Source organism: Cyphomyrmex costatus, unplaced genomic scaffold (assembly GCF_001594065.2).
Source record: "Cyphomyrmex costatus isolate MS0001 unplaced genomic scaffold, Ccosl1.0 scaffold219, whole genome shotgun sequence".
NCBI classification, from domain to species: Eukaryota; Metazoa; Arthropoda; class Insecta; order Hymenoptera; family Formicidae; genus Cyphomyrmex; species Cyphomyrmex costatus.
In genome coordinates, this window is record NW_017276246.1 from 1,754,414 (window position 1) to 1,780,192 (window position 25,779).

General features: G+C 34.4%; 4 protein-coding genes across 5 annotated transcripts in view; 2 read left to right on the forward strand and 2 right to left on the reverse strand.

Annotated features, from left to right (window-relative positions):
• Nucleotides 1-4,240: 4,240 nt before the first annotated feature.
• On the forward strand, nt 4,241-7,773 carry Upf2 (UPF2 regulator of nonsense mediated mRNA decay). Its single transcript, XM_018539684.1, has one exon. It carries the CDS (start codon nt 4,241-4,243, stop codon nt 7,703-7,705), a length of 3,465 nt encoding a protein of 1,154 aa, XP_018395186.1. The 3' UTR covers nt 7,706-7,773.
• Nucleotides 7,774-8,508: 735 nt separating this feature from the next.
• icln (chloride nucleotide-sensitive channel icln) lies at nt 8,509-10,826 on the reverse strand. 2 transcript variants are annotated; one of them, XM_018539636.1, is made up of 6 exons: nt 10,662-10,826; nt 9,675-9,801; nt 9,445-9,590; nt 9,132-9,305; nt 8,962-9,066; nt 8,509-8,797 (listed from the first exon to the last, which is right to left on the reverse strand). In XM_018539636.1, the coding sequence occupies exons 2-6, from the start codon at nt 9,791-9,793 to the stop codon at nt 8,706-8,708; spliced, it is 636 nt and encodes a 211-aa protein (XP_018395138.1). In that variant the 5' UTR covers nt 9,794-9,801; nt 10,662-10,826; the 3' UTR covers nt 8,509-8,705. The 2 variants fall into 2 exon arrangements, with proteins under 2 accessions (XP_018395138.1, XP_018395139.1); XM_018539637.1 differs by lacking the exon at nt 10,662-10,826 and having other exon boundaries at nt 8,706-8,797; nt 8,962-9,051; nt 9,675-9,793.
• Nucleotides 10,827-13,210: 2,384 nt separating this feature from the next.
• Nucleotides 13,211-15,840, forward strand: Dbp73D (putative ATP-dependent RNA helicase Dbp73D). The gene is made up of 6 exons (XM_018539635.1): nt 13,211-13,234; nt 13,341-14,047; nt 14,153-14,365; nt 14,436-14,646; nt 14,789-15,223; nt 15,425-15,840. Exons 1-6 carry the CDS (start codon nt 13,212-13,214, stop codon nt 15,810-15,812), a joined length of 1,977 nt encoding a protein of 658 aa, XP_018395137.1. The 5' UTR covers nt 13,211; the 3' UTR covers nt 15,813-15,840.
• Nucleotides 15,841-20,332: 4,492 nt separating this feature from the next.
• Nucleotides 20,333-25,779, reverse strand: part of DIP-lambda (Dpr-interacting protein lambda) — a 32,888-nt gene continuing 27,441 nt past the window's right edge. Inside the window, exons 7-9 of the mRNA XM_018539691.1 lie at nt 24,463-24,633; nt 22,991-23,364; nt 20,333-20,670 (exon numbers count right to left, since the gene is read on the reverse strand). Of these exons, the coding sequence (XP_018395193.1) occupies nt 23,024-23,364; nt 24,463-24,633 (512 nt within the window). The 3' untranslated portion in view covers nt 20,333-20,670; nt 22,991-23,023. The remainder of the gene's footprint in view (nt 20,671-22,990; nt 23,365-24,462; nt 24,634-25,779) is intronic.

Genomic DNA, 25,779 nt, shown 5'->3' on the forward strand with positions numbered 1-25,779 from the left:
ACAATTTGCTCCCGTAACTCCCTTCCCCTTCGCCACCCCGACGAGCTTGTAACGAGGATAACGAGAATCATCGAATGAGAACCCACCGTCGCAACCTGAAATCGCATTTCACGCGACATTTACCGCATGGCATCATACCGTGACGCGACGATCTCCGATCTCGCAGATGCACAGCCAGGGGCGGACGCATGAGGGAATTTATTTAATTTCGAAATTTATTTAATTCTTCGCGTCTCCCGCGCTATTCGGTACGCACGATCCGCGCGCGTGAGCGTCACACTGTCGCGTCCCTTCCTTAGGTAAATATTCACCGTTGACAACTTTTGCTACGAAACTGGCTAAACGTATTGTAATAATTTAAATTTAGAAATTCTATAAGAACTTGGAGTGTGTCCGCAATCTACACACACATTCTAAGCTCTAATTATAAAATACTTCTTATTTAACATTCAATAAATTTTAATATTTTTAAACACGGATACACGCTGTTTCTTCGCTTAATAATGTGTGATATTCTATCTAATTCTTTAGAAATCAAAGGTATTGATTTAGTTTTAATTTATTTTAATTTATTATTTCAATAGTTACCTAATTAATGAACTAGTATCTAAAATACACTGAAAAAAATACTAAATTTTTATAAATATATTTCTTTAAATATAGTCTCCTAGCAGAGTATTTACTAAATGTAAACACATATTTATTGTTAGAACCGTTAATGTGATTTAACTATCATTTCTTTCATTTATCTAAATATAAATTTATTTATAAAAAAATTTATAAAACATTTTACAAAAATACTCGACTCTTTAAGAAATAAATTGACACTCAAGGTGTTATAATATTGATAGAATTAGCTTCGGTCGAAGTAGGATAATACACGAACAGATACATATAATATCAGCATAGATTTTCTGAAGAGTAATCTATTATCGGATAGCACTCGTTACGTTATTTGTCGTTAAGTGCATGAAAGCTTTTTCAAGAGCTTAATATTGCTCCCGCGGTTAATAGCGACATGTTATTATGCTCGCGGGAACACAAGTGTGTCGCAGTTTAAAGTGTCTCTACTTCGGTGCCGCATAAAAACTGTGCAAGCCTAACCTTTTAGGGATTCTTTGTGGCGGTGCGATTATACCAGGTGTCCCCGATTTATCACAAATTCAGGTCTTTGTAAACGTAGAATTACTTTTTTTTAGAATTGATTCCATTATTATTCTGTTTATTATACTTCAAAATTCTTAAATAATCAAATTTACGAAAACACTTACAGAAATTTAATATATTAAATATTCACATACAGTACAAGTCATTCCAGCAATGTTGCAACATTTCAACAATACTACAATAACACTACGATGTCGCAACAAACTATTATGCAGTACAAGTAGTAATTACTTAATTATTTTGAATATTAAAAGCATTATTATTGTTTAATGTTAATTAATCACTACCTTGCAATATTAAATTTTTGTAAGGAATTATTTATAGTTTTAATTCTCGAATCGCTTAAATATTTAATCTTAGCATTTTTCAATTTTCTAGAGTCTTCGAACACTCGTATATATATATACTCCAATTTTATATCTTTAATTTTAAAAGTTTCAAATTATTTTCAAATTTTCACATCCTCTCATTATTGTGATGTTAATTATATACTAATTTTTTTACAAAACTCATTATCCGTACAGAACATAAAAGCGCGACAGAAAATGCATTCGATCAAAGACACCGTGTATATCAAACGTTTCTACGGCCACGTACACGTTCGTATTCATATGCCCAATCCCTTCCTCCCGAAAACTCATGAAAAGGAGAATATGAGGTTCTGTATAAAATATAGTATTATATATTCACGGGTAATAACCAACTATAACCGACCATAATTTTGGCGTCGATGGTTCAGTAAGACAAATGATGTTACTACAATTGGAGACGCCATAAATCTATATAGCACACTTAATTTATCTGAGAAAATGTTCTCTAAACGTCTTTAACTAGAACATCCCTTGAAGGTCTGTTCTGTATGGTAAAGAATCTCTTATCTCCAGCAAAAGACTTCAAGAAGTGAAATATTACTCACTAAGTTGCGCCCGTGAAATGTTAACCCGCGATTTCGTCCTTCGTCCTTCATCTTGACGTACTTTCGACTGTTGCTGAAAATTATTTGTGTAATTAGTCAATTTTTCGAATATTTTACTTAATATGAATACGTTAAAGAAATTTATCGAACGTTCATCTAGTCCTGGCTTGTTCCGTCCGCAATTATTTTAACTCCGGAGTCAAAACACAAAGCCATCGATCGCCACACAAAAAAAGATTCATTACGAGTAAAATTTTGTGGATCTGTGAACGATGCTGTTAACATCGTAGAATCCCCGAAATCTTATATTGAATTTTTTACGTCGATGGCTTTGCGTTTTGACTTCGGAGCTAAGACTGGATAAACTTGAACTAAAAGTGAAAGAATTCTCTTCATTTAATCATTCTTACTTTTTTCCTGCGAGAGTGAAAATGTAGAAGAACGAGCAGAAATTCTCTCGTTTCGCGGGTGATACATTAATTAGAACGTTCACTATTAATAAGAAACGATGACAAAAACCTATACGACGCACTTTAAAAAGACGTTTCAACAACATTACTTCGAATGCAAATGGCGCCCTTTATTCTCGCGGTTAACTTTGCGGTGTCTAGCGACATCTCGCGGCACCGCCCTCTTCTCGCTGTTCAAACATTTTGTGATATCATATGGTTATATAAAATTACCGACATGAGTAAAAACGTTTAAACATTGGAAATATTGAATAAGATAATTACAAATGTTATAAGTAATGTTCGTTTCTATCAATTGTCTATAAATTAACTGTAATTTCGGTTCAATTTACTATTCATCTTTTTTAATTCTTATGACCTGCGCACAATGGAGGGAATATCAGGAATAATATTAAATAAATATTAAAATGAAATAAATATTAAGATTTTAACCTATTAAACACAGACTTTTGCATAACGCATAACGTATAATACATAAACGAATCAACCAATCAAAAACCTTCCTTTCTCTCATTACACGGAAAAGAAGAATTTTGATTGGTTGATTCTTTTATGAATTGTGTATTATGCGTTATACAAGAGTTGCTTGATTCACGCTGCATCCGACATTAAAGCAATCAATTGCCGGGTTCATTTCGGTCTCAAAATGTTTATAGAATTATTTGCTCCAAGAATATCCAGAATCCGAATTTTTTGCTCATTGTTTCAGATTCTGGAAAATGAAACCGGATGCACAGCCACACTGTGAGTCAAATTTTTTGACTTAAACGGTGAATAAAAATGTCGAGAATAGAGCAAAAAATTAGCAAAAACACAGCCCTTCAGGAATATGTACTTGATTTTTCATTTGCTGCTATTTTCCTTTGTGGCTGTGCCAAGATCCTAAAATTCAACCAATAAAGCTGCCAGCTCTAACCGAAATTTGAACTCTATTGGCTGAATTTTAGGATTAAGATCTTAAGACCGAAGTATAAACCAGGCATAAAATGTAATTGGATAATTTTCCTTATGCATATGTTCATGTGGCTATGCAAGTTGTGTGGATATCCTTAATTTCGAGCGTCACGAAAAAAGTTAAAATGGCCTCTCAGATAATATGTATAATATTTGAGTTTATTCTGGCGCCCTCGGCTTCGATTTTTACCTGATAATTGATATTTCATATTTCAGCTAAGGCTTTTCAAGCTTGTTGATTGGCTGCGGGAAAGACAAGTTCTTGGATCTCTCTATTCTACAGCCAATCAATAGGCTTGAAAAGTTTGCCTTACGACGTATGAAATATCAGTCTTTTCTCTCCCTGCTTTCGTTGAGAATACATAAACTACTGGCCAGTTGCACTTATCAGGCTTTTATAGTTCGTGAAGCAAATGGAGTATATTGTCGTCTGCCATAACATAACGTACCTAACCTTGTCAAGTTTTTCAACGCGATAGTAAACAAGTGGAATAGTTTTATCAAGCGATTTCTTCAAATAGGTATCCAATTAAGATTTATGAAATAACCTATATATATATAAAATCTTTCTTTGCTAAATTGATAAATTTTTTCTAGGATAATATTTAACTGTTCTAGTATCGCAATATACGAATTGTTTTTTTGAATTTAATTGCAATTTGACTTGGGACATTACATTTATTGAAGAAAAACGGAAAAGACACAATTTTCTTTGCATTGCAGATATTCCACAATGTCTCAGAACGTGAACGAAGCGGCATCGGCTGAAAAAGAGGCTATAGCTGAAGAACCGGATGCCGTCTCCGAAAAGGACCGGCAGTTTTTGACTGAGTATGTACGAGAAACAGAACAGAGACTCGCGACGAAGGAAGAGATTCGCGCGGCCAATCTTAATCCCGCAAGGCCCCCAGATGCATCATTCAGTAAACTTGACTCAAGCCTCAAGAAAAACACCACATTTGTCAAGAAACTGAAGAACTTTAGCATGGCCCAACTTGACACAGTTTTGAAAGACATGGCTACTTTGAACCTGACCAAATACGTGAGTGAAGTTGCCACTGCTCTGGTGGATGCCAAAATAAAGATGATTGATGTAGCACCTGCTATTAGGGTATGTAGTTTTCTCCATCAGACGTACGCTGAATTTTCCACTCATTTTTTTGAAAATTGGCAAAGGATACTGTCATTGAAAGTCGGCGATAAGATTGCAAATCCCAGCAAGTTAAGAGTAGATTTACGATTCTATGCAGAATTAGTGAATGCTGGAATATTCACACACAAACAAGGCTTGCCATTACTTGGCTCGATATTGACTGTATTAATCAATATGGATAAAGAGGAGCATAATAATGCTAGCATAATATTGAGTTTTTGTCGACATTGTGGCGAAGATTACGCTGGTCTTGTACCTAAAAGGGTGCGAAATCTGTCGGAGAAATTAAATGTTTCAATTCCAAAGAGTAAAATGTTATCACCGGACAAGCAACAGAATGTCAAGCTGTTGTTGCGTGAATATTACAACTCTTTGTGTAAGCATATGCTGAAGGAGCACAAGGAGCTGCAGGCATTCGAGAAACAAAATCGCAAAATACTGCAGACCAGGGGAGAACTGAGTTCAGAACGAAAGGAGAAGCTTGAAGCTTTACAAGTCTGTTATGAGCGTTTATTAACCAATGTACAGAGCTTTTCCGATACGTTAGATGAACCGATGCCCGAGCTTCCAGTGGACAACGAAATAAAAGCAGAAGTGGAGGAAACACTGAAAATGATCAATGAGGGAGAAGAAAGCGCTATGTTGGAGGATATGTGGGGTGACGAAGAGACGAGACGTTTCTATGAGGTATTCCCAGATCTGACTGTCTTCCTACCAGGTTCATATTTGAAGGATACTCCGAAAGATATCCCAAAGACGGACACAGCAATAACGGAAGATACTCTCGATGAGGAAATTGTCTTTGATGAGTTGGAAGAATCTGAGAAAGTTGAAGAGCCACCTGAGGTAGAAGTGGAGGAGCCTCAGATTTCCAATACAAGTAACAAAATACTGTTGGATGCTTTTCTGACACATCTGCCGAACTGTGTAAATCGCGAAATGATTGACAATGCCGCAGTCAATTTCCTGATAAATCTCAATACGAAGCATAACAAGAAGAAGCTGGTAAAGGCTCTTTTCGGCGTTTCGAGAATCCGTCAGGATCTACTACCCTTCTACTCTCGCTTGGCAGCCATTCTTTATCCAGTAATGCCTGAGATTGGCAATGACCTGTGTCAGATGTTGAAACAAGATTTTAAATATCATGTTCGTAAGAAGGATCAGATCAATATTGAGTCGAAGATCAAAGTGGTCCGCTATATCGGTGAGCTCGTCAAATTCAAACTTTACTCCAAAATAGAGGCATTGTACTGTCTAAAGGTTTTACTACACGACTTTACACATCATCACATTGAAATGGCTTGCAATTTATTGGAGATTTGCGGCCGATATCTTTTCTGTTCACCAGAGTCTCATCAAAGGACCAAGGTCTATCTGGAGCAAATGATGCGCAAAAAAGCAGTTACTGCACTAGATTCGCGTTACGTCACGATCATCGAGAACGCGTATTACTTCGTGAATCCACCAGAATCGACCGGCGGCGTTACAAAGAAGGACAGACCGCCCGTACATGAATTTATTAGGAAACTACTATACCAAGATCTCTCTAAGACGAATACTGACAAAGTGCTCAAGTGGATGCGCAAACTTGATTGGGAGGACGACAGCGTATCATCCTATGCTATAAAATGTCTCACTGCCGCCTACAATGTTAAATATCCCAATATTCGATGCGTTGGAAGCCTGTTGGCCGGCTTGGTGGCCCATTATGAGACTATCGGGCCACAGGTGGTCGACGGTGTACTCGAAGACATACGACTATGCATGGAAATCAATCTACCCAAATTCAATCAACGACGCATCGCTATGGTCAAGTACTTGGGTGAGCTGTACAACTATCGAATGGTGGAGAGTGGCGATATTTTCCGTACTTTGTACTTGCTTATTACTTTCGGCGTCAGCATAGACCATTCGTCGCCAAGCGTGCTCGATCCGCCCGAGCATCTCTTCCGTATTCGTCTAGTATGCACATTATTGGAGACGTGTGGCCAGTACTTCAGTGGCGGATCGAGCAAGAAAAAACTCGATTATTTTCTCGTATTCTTCCAGAACTACTTCTGGTTTAAATATACAGATCCGATCTGGACGTCCGAGAATCCGTTCCCCGTTGGTATAGATTACATGTATCGTGATACATTAACAATGTTACGACCCAAAATGCAATTATTCCAGAATTACAAAGAAGCGCAATGCGCCGTAGAAGAATTGCGCACCACACTCTATCCAACCTTGGGTAATCCTCCAGTTGATGATACTACCGCGGAAGGCGAAAACGACATGAGCGTTATCATAGAAGGTGATGAAGAAGCAGCATTGGCCGGAAATGGTAGTGGGGATGCCAAAGGTATGGCCGAACTGCATTTTGAAGAGTCCGAAGATTGCTCGGAAGCACAGTCGGAAGAGGAATGGACAGCCGATGCAGAACGCGACGGCACCCAAGAAAACACTCAGGGTGATCGATCTCAGAGTCTATCAGCAGACGGTGGCACTGAAGGCGTGATTGTAGACGTGACAGAGGAACTAGATGCAGCATTACCATCTGGACCACGACGCGTAAGCTGTCCGGAGGATGATGATTTCCTGTCGGCACTAGATAAAATGGTCTCAGACAATATACAGGATCGTATGCGAGATTCGGTAAAGCCGCAACAAGTGGATATCTCCGTCCCATTGCACGTGAAGAGTACAAAGAAGACATACGAACAGCTGCAGGAGAGGCCAACTGACAATAGCACAATAGACTTTGTGTTGATGCTGAGGAAGGGTAATAAACAACAATACAAGAATCTCGCGGTTCCGGTGTCATCCGAGTTGGCTATGAATCTCAGAAATCGCGAACAGGAACAAAAAGAGGAGAAAGAGCGCGTGAAGAGACTAACTTTAAACATTACTGAGAGGCAAGAGGAGGAAGATTATCAGGAAACTATGAATCAGAGTACGAGACCGGTCACCGTAAATTTGAACAGGGAACGACGACAAAAGTATAATCACCCTAAAGGAGCACCTGATGCCGATCTCATCTTTGGACCGAAGAAAATTCGATAAGCTCGATTATAAATGACTAAAGTCGAATGGATTGTACTCCATTGAAAAGTTGATGATGCTGTGAAATGGAACTTCACACTTTAGATTCGTCAACTATATTGTTAACTAACTTTGGTTAGTTTTATTGCTTTGTACTGTGTCTGAGAATCTTTTCAGAGGCGAACACCACATGTCGCATCAGAGTTTGAACGAATGTATTATATGTACAAATGACGCAAGTTAGCAAATTAGCATTTAAACAAATCATCTTTAAGACTGATACAGTAAACCCTCTCGTTAAAGAAGTCAGAATAACTAACTTTCGATATATGTATACATATACATATATATGTGTATTATGAATACGTAAATTATTTTTCTCTGATGAAAATATTTTTAAAAATTGATCAATACGGAATTATTACAACGCACTGCCGATTAATTATGTGCAGAGTTTACTGTATCATATAAATGTACTTTTAAAGCAATTAGATATGCATATATATATATATATATATATATATATCATTTATCATGATAACTTTTTGTCTGTCACAAATGTTGTTAATAGACATTTTTACACAGACTTATAGTCAAATTGTTATTTTATGACTTTCAACGAAAGATATGTTGTGATAGACTAATCAATTTATATACTTATCTGTAATATTTTTAACATGATTCTATACCTTATTTTAAAAAATTAAATGTTCTTTTTTCCTCGGCAGATTACGAATGATATATAAGTAAAATTTATAGACTGTATCAAACTTTCTATTGAAAAAAAACAAAATAAATAACTCAACACACATTGTGATGTACAATTATTTATTTTTATCTAGGAAATTATCGCCATGTACAAAATGAATATAAATAAATGTATTAGGTGCTTTAACGTTTGATACGGCTCCGTAGTAAGTTTTGCATTAACGACTTCACGTATATCTACCGAAATACATATATGAAATTGATAAACATGTAAATTAACACTAAATGCACATCTGCACCTAATTGTCGCTTCTTACGGATCTTCTTCTGCATCTTCAAACTGGCCGGCTTCGATGTCCATAGCTTCTTCTGCTTCTGCTCCTGTGTGAGTGGTCCCCATTTGCTCTGTTAATAATAAAAAACTAGGAGTCTATTGTTCGATATATATATATATCGATAGTATGAAAGGATAACCACATTACCGTATTAAACATATTAGTTCAAGCATTGATATTTAATCTAAACGTTCAAATATGAATGATATGTATAAAAGTAAGTATACAAATTACCTGTCGGTAAAATACAAGGTGCGTCTCCAGCGCCTACCTCTTCGTCATATTCACCTTCATAATCTTCTTCGGCGTCTTCATAAATATCCTCTTTAATTACAAGAACTTTAATCATTGTAAATAAAAAAAATTGAAAATAAAATCGTTATCTTTCATTTGTAATAGTTTACCGTCAGAAAAGCTGTCCTGTGGATCAGGATGAAGCGCTTGACATGCACTCATTGCTTGAAACATTAAATCTAAATTATTTGTATTATCTGGTGCAAACTGCATTTCCGTAATTGGAGGATCCACACTATCGTTATCATTTTCTGAACCATTTTCAGATAATGGTAATGGCATATCTGCACAAATAAAATTACACATTAAGCTAATCGAAAAATCCTTGAATTATATAAAAATATTAATGTAAATTCACACACAAAATCAACCAAAAAGTCACTTTTATCAATAAATATTCTTTATATTCATCAAATGATATACCTGGTAGATCTACTTTGGCATCAATCATAATGTATAAACATTGTCTTGGATGGACTTGTTCATCTCGTGAAACCGCGTGTAATGAAATATGAGGATATTCAAGTGAAAATCCCTGTTGTGTGTCGTTGTCCACCCAGGAAAGCACACTATCAATAAAAGTATACGTAATTATTTACAGTATAAAATATTTACAGATTATTCGGAATAGTAAATTAGAATAAACTTGTTACCTCTCTGTAACATAAAATGTACCCTTTCCTACTTCTCTATCATTGATATATACTGTAGTATTTGGCTCTTCGTGGCGTATTCCTTCCTGGGGTGGCAGCAAGCTGCTAAGTACCACCATGTTTCAATCTGAAAATATAGCGTTTCATAGAAAAACAAATGTGATTGATGCTTACGAGTCGATATAGATCGTTGTTATAATAATGATGCAGCAACGATCCATCAAAGTCAACAGCAGTTATCTAGTTAACACCAACTGAAAATAACACGTCAATATTATAATCTCATATTCAGTAACATAACTGTTATATAACTCTATGCGTTATATTACATTTATACTATTGAGTACAAAATTATAACACTGATGATGGATATGTTTAATTTCTTAGTTACAATCTTTATATTTAATCAACATCATTTGTCTCTGTTTCATATTTAATAAACAACAAAGATGAACTGATGTTTACAGCATAAAAACTGGAAACATTTATCATGTTACTTTTTTAGGTGTAAACTAAATAGATTTTGTTTCTCTTAATGACAGTCTTGTTACTGTCATTGTATAAGTATAACATGTAATACATATAAGAACTGTGTAACTAAAACAATATAATAATAATAATAGCACTATCGTTATGAACTGCAAAATCTAGCATACGTAGAATTACGATTATCTGGTTGCACTTGCATCGCGCATCTGTGCACATCAATATGCATAGATGTTACGGTAGCAAACAAAACAATATAAATATATAATAAGTATCTGCCGATACTGAAAGTGACGTAGTCCAAGGCAAAGCTGGACCTAATCATCCTCGACGTGCGCTGCCAGAGCGCTTCGCGTATCAACACTTCGTGAAAGCACAGTTAATCGCGCGCGAGGACGAATGACGGATCTCCATTCTGCGCCCCAGAGACATCCACACGACGTCGTAAACACCGGTGTCTCGCGGCCGTCCGGCGCTTTCTAACCAAACGGCAGGACTCACCGTTCACGTTTATCTAGATGAGAAAATTGTCTACGAGACGGACCGAACGCGAACGTTCGGCGATGGAGGTGATGTCCCTTCGCGACACACGCGGAAGTGGGATCCCTGGGATATTCGCGCTTGTCGTCGATGGTCGTCGACTACCACAAACGCGGCTGTCACCAAATCGTCTGAAGTTGCCTGCGTGCGTCGCGAACTCGCGACAGTCGCGACGCATGCGACGTACACCTCGGCGCGCGCGCGCACGAATCTCCGTTCGACCGACGGTCGCGTGCCACGTCTGGTTAACAGGAGGATGCACATCGATATCCGTTTCTATCAATGTAGATTCACTTTGATTCAACTTACTTTTCATCTTTCGCGAATTTTTAGAACTAGAAACTAAGGGCGAGTTGAACCGTTAAAGTTGATCCACATTGATCGAAATATATGAGCATGAATCAGCTTTTCTATACAATTGCGCGGAAAAAAAGTTTTTATAAGCTTCGCAAGCTTATGACGAGTTTAGTCACCTGCATTACATTTGATTAGCGTATATACTGGAAGTTGTCATACATAAAATTAGGAAAGTTTTAAATATAAAGTATAATGTGGCGCATAAATATTTTAATTGATCAAGTATCGCTATTAACGATAATCACTACATTATTTAACAGGATATTATACAGGCAGTATTATTTTATTATCAAAATTGATGATATTATATACTCTACTGCATTTTAGATACTTTATATAAAGCAGTTTTTTTTTTTAAATATGTTCCAATTTAGTAGTGCGAATGACTGAATTATTCACCATTTTAATTTCACGGTAATTTGATTACGACGTTCCATTTGAATACCTATAATTAAATATAGTATATATATATGTATTAATTGATTCATTATATGAAAAAGAGCACGCAGTTCTTTAATTTCCTGAAAAATTATAGTAAATGTCAAAATTAGTTAGTATAATTTTTACCGTTCTTCCTCTTCTCAAAGAATCACAAATCAGCACCAGACACTGAAAAATTTATTTTATCGCAATGCATTAGATGTATAAATCGAGAAATGGCATAGTATGAGTTTACATATTGCGTCTTACTTTGTAGTATAATTTTATTCGTGCGTTTTATGCTGTAACACACACATATATATATATATATATCTATCATACAATACGACATGCTTAGACGTAGTCGGGCGTAGAGCGATCTCGCGCTGCTATTTATTGATGCGCCATCACACGCGCGGCATAGCGGAGTCATGTCGACCGCAACGCGGAATGCGGGGAATGACAGTCGTTTATTTAACGTTGCCTTGCTGCATGGCGCCGTTTATATGGAACGGCGGCGACGGAAGCGGCGACAGGCGTCAGGCGTGTCCGCCGGTGTATGCGGGATCGTCGCGCGGAAGAGGCGCAATCGCGGCAATCGTCCGTAATCTGACCGTCCGATTACAGACCTCATCGTCCGCAAAATGGAACAGAAAAAAAGTTATAATAATATTCGTAATAATATAAAGGATCTCATCTTATCATTTTTAAGTTTATTTTTTTAAGTGACAAATCAATTTCGTATTGATCGATCAAATGATAATCGTTATGATTTAATTTTATGGTTTTATGATAATTGCATTGTTCTATATATCTAGCTGGATCTTTCCTTGTGATGTAAATGAATAATCTCCTTTGAGACTCATTCGAATGCATGCGCGCAATTATCTGCCCCGGCAATCTATATCGTCGACTTGCAAACTTGATAACGAGATTTTTTTTATTTAAGGCGGAATTTGCAAGTTTGACGATCGACGAAAGCCGTTGAATATTAATTACATACTTTCCACACAGTTTCTACTATAGAAATTTTTACGTTTTAGATCTCGATCTTAAGTCACATAGTAATAAAGTTTTTCTTAATTGTTCAAATGTATAAGTCTTATTTCGAGATGTCGTGGAGTCTAATTGCATGTAACAATAAAATTATACTTAGAATTTCATTTGACTAGATGTATGTACATACATCATATTTAATTAATGTTAATTGACGTCTATTAGATCAATATACTAAATCATTATTAACGTTATATAATTAGTAAGCAAGTTTGTAAGAATATTTTTACAATGTACAATTACAATTAACACACAGTACAATTGTTAATTATTATTTACAATTATAATTATGTAATATTGTTACTTTATCGATGGAGTAAGAAAGTGTCTTGATTTGCCACGAAAACATGGCAGCACCGATGCAATCCTAATAGTGATCTAACCTAATCTCTAATAGCCTAACTAACCTATAAAAAATTCACGTGTAGTTTACGGTGACTTGGAATGTCTATAAGTTTATTCGCGATTATTGATTTCTCGACTTATTGCAATTAATTATGACTGAAGAACACTTCTATTTCGAATTAAATATGGAATAATTATGAATTGAACGTCATTAGATTGTATGTTGTAAACGTATAAAACAAACGCCAGTAATTTTTAAATATATAATTATGCTATAAGATTCTATATACTGTTTTTATATTATATTGTGATAAATTATATCTAGAGAAAGAGATGAGTTTATTTGTTATAAACAGGTAAGAAACATAAATAGGAATGATCCATGCATGAGATATAATAACTTTGTATGGAAATTATTATTCATTAATTTTATTTAACGTGGAATATGTGGATTTTATATAGATATGAAGATGAAAGCAAGAAGGAGGTTGAAAATGAAACAAATCATTTTTCTGAACTACTGAAGAGAATAGAAGAACGTAAAAGACAAAGGGCAGCAGCAAGTAATAAATTTATATTAAACGAGGATGAAAATAATTTGGAGGAACCTAAGAAAAAGAAAAAAAAGAAACTGCTTGAAACAGAGAAAACTAAGAACTTACAGATTGAGGATAAAATTAGCAGTGAGAAAATTGATGAACAAATAATAGAAACATCTAAAGAATCAACAAAAAGGAAGAAGAAAAGGAAAGATATTGAGAACAAGCTTCATTCTGTTGCAACAGACAATATAGATTTAGAAGAAAAAGATAAGAATTTAGCAGAGGAAAATAATGATAATGATTCTACAGAGAAGAAAGAATCCTCACAGAGCAATTTTACAATATTAGGAGCAAAATCTCGAAAAAAACCGCGTGAAGTGAAGAGAGTATTACCAGATTGGTTAGCACACCCTGAAATAATATCTGCTGATTTAAATAGTGGACCTCCATTAGAAGAATTAGAATCAATTTTGGAAACAAAATTGGTAGAAGCTTTAAGAGCCAATGGAATTGTTAAATTATTTCCAGCTCAATTTAGTTTAATAAAATGGTTACAGAAGTGCAACCGGGATAGGAAATTGGGATGGTGGCTGAGAGACACTTGTGTATCTGCTCCTACAGGCAGTGGTAAGTATTCGCAAGAACGATAATAATACAATTATTAATTATTGATTAAAAGTACTATACACTTTAATATTATTTTATATTTAGTAATTTTATGTAATTTTATAGGCAAAACACTGGCTTATGTGTTACCAATTATACAAGAATTACAAACACGATTTGTACCAAAAATTCGCTGCTTGGTAGTCTTACCAGTGCAAGAATTAGCTGCACAGATTCATAAAGTAATGGTCACTTATACTTCTCACACAGATCTAAAGGTGGGCTTACTCTCGGGTGCATCTCCATTTGAGCAAGAGCAAAACAGTATAATTAAAAAAAGTATGTATTTGATGCTCAATGAATTAAATTAATATAAATACATAATAATTTAGTAAAATTATTTTTAAAGCTCAAAGAGGAAAATATTTATCCTTGGTGGACATAGTCATTGCGACACCTGGTCGCTTATTGGATCACATATTAAAGACTCCTGGATTTTCCTTGGATTTTCTAAAATTTCTCGTCATTGATGAAGCCGATCGCGCAACAGAATGGCTACAGTTTTTACCTGAACCTCATTCTCGAGCTCCCGTTTTGACGCTTGGAAACATGCAGTCAAGGTAACTTTTTAGAATTATTTAACAGAAATTATTTAATAGGTAACATATTTTTTAATGATATATGTATATAAGAAACAATTTTTATTTCGGCGATTATCCTATATGTGCGAGAAGTTATTCTAATTTATCATTTTTTTAACAGCAAAATTATACCAGCTCAAAAGTTATTATTTAGCGCAACCTTGTCGCAAGATCCTGAAAAATTGAATCGGCTGGGCCTTTTCCAGCCAATATTATTCACAACCGTAGTGACCGACAAAGATACTGATATAAATTTAGATAAGGTCGCAGGTGACTTTGTTGGACGCTACACGAGTCCAGGAGAATTGACAGAACTCGCGGTAGAATGTCCCCCTAGCTACAAACCAGTTGTCCTGTATCAGTTATTGACGAGGCATGATATCATTCCTAAAACTCTCGTTTTTACAAATTCCGGTAAACACACGCACAGATTGGCACTTTTGATGCAGTTACTCTTGTCAGAACGGAATGTCAGAGTGGGAGAATTATCCGCTCAGCTTGCGTCAAAGCAACGCGAAAGTATCTTGGGCAAATTTGCAAACGCAGAAATAGATATGTAAGTTTTGTGCTTTATCAAAGTAAAATAATTCCAGTTTTACAGAAAAAAATGTCTCTGCTTAGAAATGAATATTTTTTAAATTCTAATTATGTTAAAAAGACAAGATAGTAAAATAAATTGTACATTGCATCTAAAACAGAAAAGGAAAGAAATAGTTTGGCTTCAAGAATTTAATTAATTGTTGATTATTCCTTTCAGATTAATAAGCTCAGACGCGCTGGCTAGAGGATTGGACATTCTGGATGTGCAGTTAGTTGTATCTTACGATCTCCCGAAACACATCAAGGGTTACATACATAGAGCTGGTAGAACCGGGCGTGCTGGAAAACCAGGAACTGCGATATCTATACTCGCAGCAAATCAGGTCGGGATATTCAAGCATATGTTAAGTGGTGCACATAAAACTGTGCCCAACATTGAACAAATGGAGTTGCATGCTATTGCAAGTGCAGTTAACTATGAGGGTCAACTTGCAAAATTGACAGAGATTCTTGAAAAAGAGAAGAGTGAAAGCTTGGAACGAACAAAGGCTACTAAGCGTAGACGTGTAGTAAATGCGACGAAACAAAATAAAAATGCAGAATAATATTTATGTAAAAAATGAAATAAAAGAATATGTGCACAAATTTATTTATATAATACTTGCATAATATTTAGTTATCAATTACCTTCCAAAAGTCCTGTACAACGATAGAATTGATATTTATGTTAACAGTCGATCTGTAAAGCTTTATCTTGTAAAAGGTGCTGTAGAAAAAACATATCAAATACAGATAATAAGGTAACATCGATAATAACATTTTATTGTCTGAAGTTAATAGTATCGTACATCATGCTCATTCCCTATGATTCGTTCTATGGGTAGTCGCGGTAATTCTTTTGTTTCGAATTGTATACTAGTTATTACTCCCATTGTTTTTATTCCGTCGAAGGCATTGTATTCACAGTTTTAATTTACAAAAGGTAAACGACGTCGCATTTATGGATAACGATGCAGACACAAGTTATTTACTATTATTGCTATACATGGCCTCGTAGCCCGAAACTCATCGCACTGAAGTTTCCTTTAATATAGGAATGCTTGATTGCAGCTTCCTTCGACTAAATTCTCTAATTAAATTATTAAAAAAATTTTATGACGGTTTGATTTTCGCAGACATAAAGCTATAGCGCATAATCGTGGCAGCGATAGATCGGTATTAAATTTAGTTACAATAATACATCTACTTTTTACTCTTGTTTTTAAAACAGAAAATAGATTCCGAAATAAACTAACATCGAAATCTTTTTTTTTTCCATAGCTTTTTTTTTAGGAAATCTATCTGTAAGGTAATGCTGTTTGTAAAGTACCAAAAAGTGAATAATATGAAAAACGATTGTTTATACAACTCTAATTAATCAGTTCACATTTAATGGTAAACAGCATTCCCCTCACGATACATTTATATATGCGTTTGACGTTTACATTTTGCGATACCTTTCACCATATCAATGTACAATGTGCAAATTTTGATTTTCATTATAAACAATTGTGCGTTTTCCCTTCAGTATCGCATTATTTCCACGTGACATTTAATTACATGACTCCAGCCAAAGTTTGGACACTCTCAAACTTGTAATTCATGTTCAAAGACCGTCAGGATTGTTGTTGTAATTTATTCATATTGTGTGGCTATGCAGTCGTTGAGTTGAATTAAATAAAAATTGAAGGATACCGATCGTATTTAGATGTTGATTCCCGCAAAAACTAACTCTCTTAAATCACTTTTCCATCAATGCTCATAGACTTCTATTTTAACTAACGTATCGTTAATAATTATACACAATTGTATTGCCTATAGGTACTATGTTCGCTGAAAATTAGAGAAAATTTGTTTTTCGATTTTCTCAAGAATTTCAAACAAAAATATTCGCAATTGATACTCACTTTTCCTATACAAAAAATTTTAAATAGAGACATCACGATATTTTTATTTCAAATTTTGCATATTCATAGCCTTAGGCCTTCGCGACTCCCTCAATTCATCCGTAGAGTCATTAATAATTAACAATCGGACTGCTGTGATGGTTATGGAGGCAAAGATCGGCAATCTATTGTCATATCCCAATTACATATTCAATTTCATATAATAGAAGATTTTATATATAATAAATGAAAGAATTTATATAAAAAAGCTGTGGAAATAAAGATAAAGAAATATATATATATATATATATATATATATATGTATAAATATATGAAATACTACATATAAACTGTGTTTAATGCTGAAAAAGTTTAAAAAACATTTAAATAAAACTAAATAAAATTTGACCAAGTATAAATTAAAAGATATTTTGTATCTTTATGACAGTCTTAGAAACACACATAATATTTTTAAGCTTTTTTCTTGCGGTAGAAAATTTAAATTTAGGATTATATAATAAATTTTCGAAAATTGACGTTTCTCGAATATTTATACATATAAGAGTTCAGATTTCCACCCGGATGCTCTCCGAGTGTCATGTCATCCTTGTTTAACATTCGATAAATAATAAAGATAAAGTGATATCTGGGTGGCACTCGAATATAGGAATCTGAACATAGCCAAAGTAAGTTTATATTCAAGAGATAAGACTCTCTCTCTCTCTCTCTGATTGCCGATCTCTTCCCTGTGAAGTACTTGACGTTTCCTAAAAATTTAGCAGCTCGTTGAAAGCATCCGCTCGGACTTTCGTTGTCTGAACTTCTAACGAACGAGCAAGATTCACACTTACTTACGTCTAAAGTATGTATAAGTATAACTGTATGTGGATACAGGTATCGTGCGTACAAGCACGATTTTTATTTTTCATGTTCATTATGTTACACCCGCCTTATGAACCCGCTTTCTTCTATATATATATGTATATATATATATATCATATTATTACAAAATCTAGTCTCGTTCGAGGATATACCGAATCGAACGAATCCTAAACGCTTACCTCGAAAATCCGAACGTTCATACACAGCTTCTGTGTTATTTACATATATGTATTCGTCAATATGTAATACGAGAGTATGTACATACATTAAACGTGGTCCTATATGATTCATATGTCTCGTTGCCATGTATATGTATTTTTGTTTATTTTTATACTTAACGCCGATAAATTTTTGCTGCATCCTTGTGTATAACGGCTTATACCTTATATTATAATAAAAGGGTATTCAATGGATTTTACCTAATGGGACTTTATGTATTACGTATGTGAAAAAATGTACATTATGTATATATTGCATATACAGAGTATATAAAAAATACGCTTCTTTTCATATTACACTTATTTTAAATTTAAAAAAACGTTGTTTGCTCTAATCCTTTGTTGAAGTAATTTCATAAATCAAAATTTAATGTCAAAAATAAATAATGTGAAGTATCACATTCTTCAATGTGTTAAATTTAGTCCAATCAAATTTTTCACTTCATCGAGTACCGTTTTGTAGCTATACGAATATTATATACGTGCACACGATGTATTTTTTATATACCTTGCATATTTTATATTATATGAAGTGCGTCAAGCAAGTCTGTGATGTGCTTAAAAACTCGCCGGATTCCTGTAAAGTGCCTTGCATTATTGCAATGTGCATTATCACTAAGTGTATAATATATTTAAATACAATAATATATTATTTACAATACAGGATCGAGCCTTTGAATTTTACATTAATGCAAATGAACATTAAAAAAATATATTTTATACATCTAATAAAAGGTCGGCACTTTTATTACAGTAATTTATTTAACGCATACGAATTTCAATTGAATAATTGATCGTAATAACCATACATTTAAGCGCAATTAAATTAATACGACGAATCTTGCGATAAATCTCACAGTGGGATATTTCCTGAAAGAATAACGGGAAAGCAATATTAAACTGCCGGCATTTTCTAGCGAGCTTTTAAGCTAAATGAAAGTCCGATCTGACGAGAGACTTCACTATACCGTATTTATTGTCGTGCCCTCCGCTCTGCGTTCGGACTACAGTATACGTCGGCTCATCTAATCGTAAAAGTGCACCGACCGAATTAAGCCACGCCAATTTGCGATAGTCGAGCGCACATTTAACCTGTCCAGTGTCCTGATCGCGACAGATGCTCATGGAAAGATAAAAAAGTATTGTGGAAGACGAAACGGGGCCGCAAACGGTCGCCAGCGAAACGGGAGTCAGGAGCCTGAGCGTGCGTGCGAATCTCGAATAAATTTAATTTGGTTTGATAAAAACTTCGTATCTTATCGATCCTCCGTATTTTATATTGATATATTTGCAATTATCAATAGCAACAATAACAGCACACAGTGATTTATTTTCGAACCACAGCGAATGTTAAAAACGGGAAATTATGTATATACAGAATAATTCACAGAAGCTCCATATATAGAGCTCGTCAGGATCAATTTAGCCCACGTTATCGCGTTTCGGACCGCTCAATTATAGAAAAGCTCATGAACTTTTTCTGCCTATATATGTATATATCTATAAGTAGATCCTTTGATTAACGTGGATATAATATAAAGGAAAAAATGTAATATATATATATATATATATAAAGTAAAGGTTATACAACATTTGTTAAAAATAAAATGTAAATCTCCTTAATTTTTATGCTAATGTTTCAATTATTAACGTCCGCACATACAAAGTAAAAGGAATAACTTATATTTTGAAACACGTATTTATTCCATGTACTTCAATTCTAAGCGGCAAGAATACGAACATTAATTTGCGAGAACTCTTAACATTGAATCGAAAGTTCGTGCATCGCGTAAATTTCGTGTTATCCGCGCGATAGAAACGTCTCTCATAAAACAGCTGATGCAAAACAGTTTTTCGATAAATAGTGTTAAAAAAACAAAACGAGTTATTCTTCGATCAGTCTATTTCGATCTACAGATTTGTTTGCCTCCTGCTTCGGCTTTTTGCAAGGTCTGTTGAACAGTTAAATTCAATAGCCACGACGAGATCTACGCGAACTCTGCAGCATGCAGGACGTCGGCACAGAGAACTCATCTAGCAGTTCTGGCACATTCGCACCCCGATGTTATCTCCTTTTTCCGTGTTCGCCGTGTCGATCGAGCGATGCACGAACTTGTTTGACCTGTATTTTATCTACAGTCCGATTAATCGCCGGTTACGTCTAAACGAGAGAAAAAGAGAAAGAGAGAGGGGGAAAAACCTCTCTAACTCACGTGTGTTGACATCGTGTCGCGTATATTTACAGAAACCCTGTCGAAAGTTTCGACGGAGTCTTTTTGGTCGCAGCAGTGACTACATCCGATCGCATCTAGAAATACATCCTTGTTATATCGAATAAGGGGAAGACCTATTTCTTTTTTTTTTCTTCTTTTTCAACTTGATTTTGCTTCATCCTCTCAACTTCATTCTCATCACGAGTCTCAAATCCTCAAACAGTGCTGCAGAAATATTTAAAAAAGAAAATTGGATTCGTCAATTTATAATTGTTTAAATTGTGATAACGGACCGAATACAAATTTGAAATATAATAGAATACAAGAATTTTTGGTTTCATGAAATTTTTATAGAATTATATTTTTGTATAATTATATATATTTAAAGTTTTCCAACAAAAATGTTAATATATATTTCACTGACTTTTTATTGGTAAAATTTTAGAAGCACTGTTATAAAGTCTAAATAACTCGGAAAAGCAGAGTCATTTTCCTTTCTGTATATTTTGACCGAATTTAGTCGACCTTCACATTTATATTTACAATCATCGCCAGAGGGACTGACCTACCCAGATAGGATTGTCGCGTACGCACGGCGCGTCCCTTTGCGTTACTTTTAGGCGACTAATGAAGATCCACGAGGTGTCTCTAACTGACCCTTTTGCTTGCCTTTCTAAGTTCATTCATTAATCTCTATCCTGAATTTATAATAGTTTCGTATGCAAACGATGTCCGATGATACCTGAAATATTAATTCTCTTATCAACAAGAAATTAAATATCGCAATGATTTAACTGAGAAAAAGAAAACGATTTATCCCGTTCTTTAAGTAAAAATGTGTTTTATATATTTCCTTAAAAAAATACCCAGTAAGCAAGGAACATTACATTAATATTTTGAAACATTGATTTTATATGAATTTTATCAACGTTATTACTTGTTTAAATATTGCCGAATAACATATTTTTCAATATTTAAAAAATATTTCCGTAATATTATTTGAAATGTTTTATAAATGTTGCTCTAATATGTTTATTTAGATGATGTCAACATATATGCAATGATATAAGAATATTTTGTCAATGTTCTTATATAATATTATATAAATGTTTTTAAAATATTGCCGAATAATATATTTTCGTTAGTGTCAGTATCAGTGCACCCCTCGCCTTGATGAAGTGAACGGCATGGTTCACGAAACGTTGGCATTAATAATGAAGAAAGACACGGCGATAACCCGCAACCCTTCTGGTATAATTGAAGAAAATACCCGTGAAAGCCTCAAAAGCGTAATATATTTTCGAATATTTAAAACATATTTCCTTAATATTATTCGAAATATTTTATAAATGTTGCTCTGATACGTATATTATATTACAATATTTCATATTTTTTATATGATATTTCATCATCATATGAATATTGTTCTAACGTAAGAAAAATATTACTGCAACATTAGTTCCAATGATATTTTATCCTTATATCAATATTGTTCTAATGAAATAAAAATATTATCGCAACATTAGTTGTAATGATATTGAATTTCCATATCAATATTACTGAAATCTCTAAATGTACGTCAAAGTTTGTTTACGATAACATTATATACAACATTAACAACTACATATTCCAAAATGTTACATGTTGTTAAATATCATTTTAATAACGTTGCTGAAATAATATTTTGCTTACTGGGTAATATCTTAACCAATGTGATGATATGCGATTAAAGTTTTTGTAAATTATAATTTTACAAAGATAGATTTCTAGAGTAATCACACGACAAATTTAATGTTTACTTTAAAGTTATGATTAAAAAGATAAAAGCTGCCAGGGAATTATATATAATAAATGATAGAGAGTAATGAAGATAATGACCAGGCAGTCGATGTCAGATTCTGTTGGAATCAGGCATTTCTCCCCTTAAATAGATTGGTTTTCTACTCTTCAAAGATATTGGATTTCGCGATCAATACTTAGAGCGAGGCGCGTAATCCGAGAAAGCATTTTGACATCGTAAAAAACGTAAAGTACATCAAATAATGATTAAAGTAAAAGAGACCGTAAGTAATATTCAGATTTCTTTATAACGATTACCCTCTTTAAATATATTCTGACAAGCTTTGAGAGAAAACTTTCGCCATTATTAACAGCAGAGATAATCGTTTCCTACAAGGCAGTTATGTAACATTGAATATTTTAAGATTGACTTTATCGTAGGAGAAAGAGATATGGTCACGTTAATGCAAAATAAAAAAATTACGTAATTGTACTTACAATTTTTAGAGATAAGTTTACAATTAAATACATATTTAATAACATAAACAATAAAAGCAGAAAAAAATTAATTTAAAAAATTCACAATAATTTCAAACGTGTGTTAATCTAAAAATTTTCAAGAAGTCAGTAAATAAAACTTTAAATCATCGTTAATTCATCAAATGTTAATTCTTCTACCTGTGTCGCGCAGGATCAAGATCCTTTTTTATCGTTCTTCGGTCTGACTCGTGGATCTTCATATAATCGCCGTTTCTCTCATAATCACCGTTTTTATTTCTGAAGCTCTTCCATCATCGTCTTACAAAGTGGTCGACAGAAGAAGCAAAAGTAAGATCGCAGACACCGGGGGATGCCTGAGATTCGCGGCATTTACGATGCCCCAAGGCGGTGACGGTAAGGAAGGCACGACAGGCCTGTCCGTTCTTTGGCCCTCTTGAGTGCTACCAGTCATGATCTGCGTGGTACCGAAATCATCATCGCTGTTGACGGAATCGCCTTCCTCGAAACCGCCTGTGTGTCCTCGCCTACCATTGCTGCTGTTGCTCTTTTTTTTACCCTTCGATACTGGCTTCTTGCGCTGCCTAACATCCGTGTTCTTTGTGAGTGTCGTCGGTGTCGTCTTCGCGGAAAGATGAAGTTCTAAACAGGAAATGATAAAATATCGTGGTATACTGTACAATAATATGCCGCAAGGTAATAACGTTGAGAGAATTGTATTAACGCTAATGTTCAAAAATCGAAGTTTTTATAATTTACTGATAAAACTTAATTAATTTATTGGTGAAAAGTGATAAAAGGTTCTGTAGTCTTTTTAATATTATATGCGAAAACTGCAAAAAAGACCAAATATTATTTATAAATACTGTCGGATGTATCACAAAATATATTGTTCATTTTATAATCAAGAATGAATTATTAAGATGACCCTACACGGTCAATAATACTGATCAGTAGTACTGAATCAGTAATACTAGGTATTATTGACCGTGTAGTAGGAATGGGCGATGTTTCAGAATTCAATTAATCGGTAAATCATCTTTTTTTTACATTGATTATGGTTGGCTTTTATTGGGCGCATTCAGTGAACTCAACTGTTGAGTTAAATGCGCCCATTGATCTACTCAAAGACATAACTACTTATAAGCCTAGAGTTCTAGATTTATTAGAGACTAGAGAGGCACGACCGATGTTAAGTGCCCTGGTTGGTCGTTGCCATGGAGGACTGGAGAGATCATTATTGGCTGCGTTCAGCAGAGACAGCAGCTTTACAACTATTGTAAAATTCTTTAATAGAATTGGTCTTGCCCTTACTTCCACATTAGATCTAAATGTATAACCCAATCATATTCTTTTTCTGCTTAACACAGCCATTGTTTTTAAGTAGTGTAGGAGAAGACGATTGGTGCATAAGACTCTCTATAAATAACAGTATTATGCTCTATTATACTCTATTTCTTCTTTTACTTTGCGATAAAAATAATTTAAAAAATTATAATTTAATTTCTAAAAGTTGATAATAAAAAAACAATAAAATTCAGTAATAAGTTTTTTTTAAATCATCATTTTTATAATACTAACATCGACTTTTTTTCTACGATGAATCGGTTAATTAAAAATCGGATCATAATTGATTATTATAGAATCGATGCTTTTCTTGAACATTGTCCATCCCTACCGTGTAGGGTGACCTGAGCAGACAAAACACAATTTTACATAATATCAAAGAATTCTTTGTACCTTGCAACCGCACTACGCCGTCGTACTTCCCGAGCGCGTTAACAGACGAGCACACGTATCCACCAAAGTCCCGTTTTTCCAGGGAATTGACAGTGAGATTCATTTGCCAGGAGTACTCGTTCAACGGCTGCTCCGTCATTACGTATTTGTCACTGGGCAGCAGTTTCTCGCCTAAATAGAAAGCGAATGGAAATATTGCGCTGTTTTTAATTGCGCGGCTCTTTCATGTGCAGCAGAAACGTTCGCCGCGGAATTTAATTTCTGCCCCACAAAAGCGATCAAAAATACAATCGTGCAATATAGGCTGGTACGATCCAGTAAAATACTGCTCATTTAAAACGTGTCGAATAACTGACAATTATTTAACTTTAAAACTTGAATTTTAAAACAGTGCGCACGACTAGTTTATTAAACGTTCAAATTACGTTTCAAGTGTGTCTCCAAGTACGCTTTCATATTCAAAAATAAAATGTTTGCTTTTTAACATCAAAGACAGCTAACGTTTATAGTAAAATAAGTTCTTACTACTAATACACCGGGAAGCAATAAATATTTTTGCAAAAAAAAGTAAAGAATCAAATAAACAAGATGAAAACCATATTCGTACCCACACTCGAGTCAATAACTGCAAGAGAAATGTGTAGCTTACAAACAACGCTTTTATGGTTTTCCAATCAGAGCGATATAAATGACTCAATTTTTGCTATACAACTGTATCAATTATTCTCATATGTATTTTTCAATATTTGCGTATCGTTTATTGCGCAGCATAAAGTAACGCTTTGAAATCATCCGCGAGAAACTGTCGTCGTTAATAAAAAATTTTCAAACGCATTGATTTTTACGGGAAATTTATGGAGCTTTTTTTTCGGAGCGGCGGCGCGTTTACGAGCAATTCACGAATTTACATATTTGATTAACGCGTCTGGTGCAAAAAGTCTTTTCGCGACGCGACAAAACTATAATACAATCGCGTGAAATGTGTGTATATACGTGCGTGTATATATGTGCATGGATGCACAGATTTTCAATCTAACGCAATTCTGACTTGCAATCAATATTATTATACGTTGGAGTTTCCGCTTTAGAAACTGATTGCAACGATTCTGTGGTTAATCAAGAGTGCAAATCTGTTGGTATAACATGAGATAATACAAATTATGGGGTGTCTGATTATCAAATTCAAATTTTAACACTTTTCTTGGATGGACTTAATTTAATTCATGAGACATCTATTTTTTTTTCAACAATTTACGAATTCGCATAAGTACTTCGAGGTTTTCAAAAACAGATTTCACGTTAGAAAGAATTTGTCTC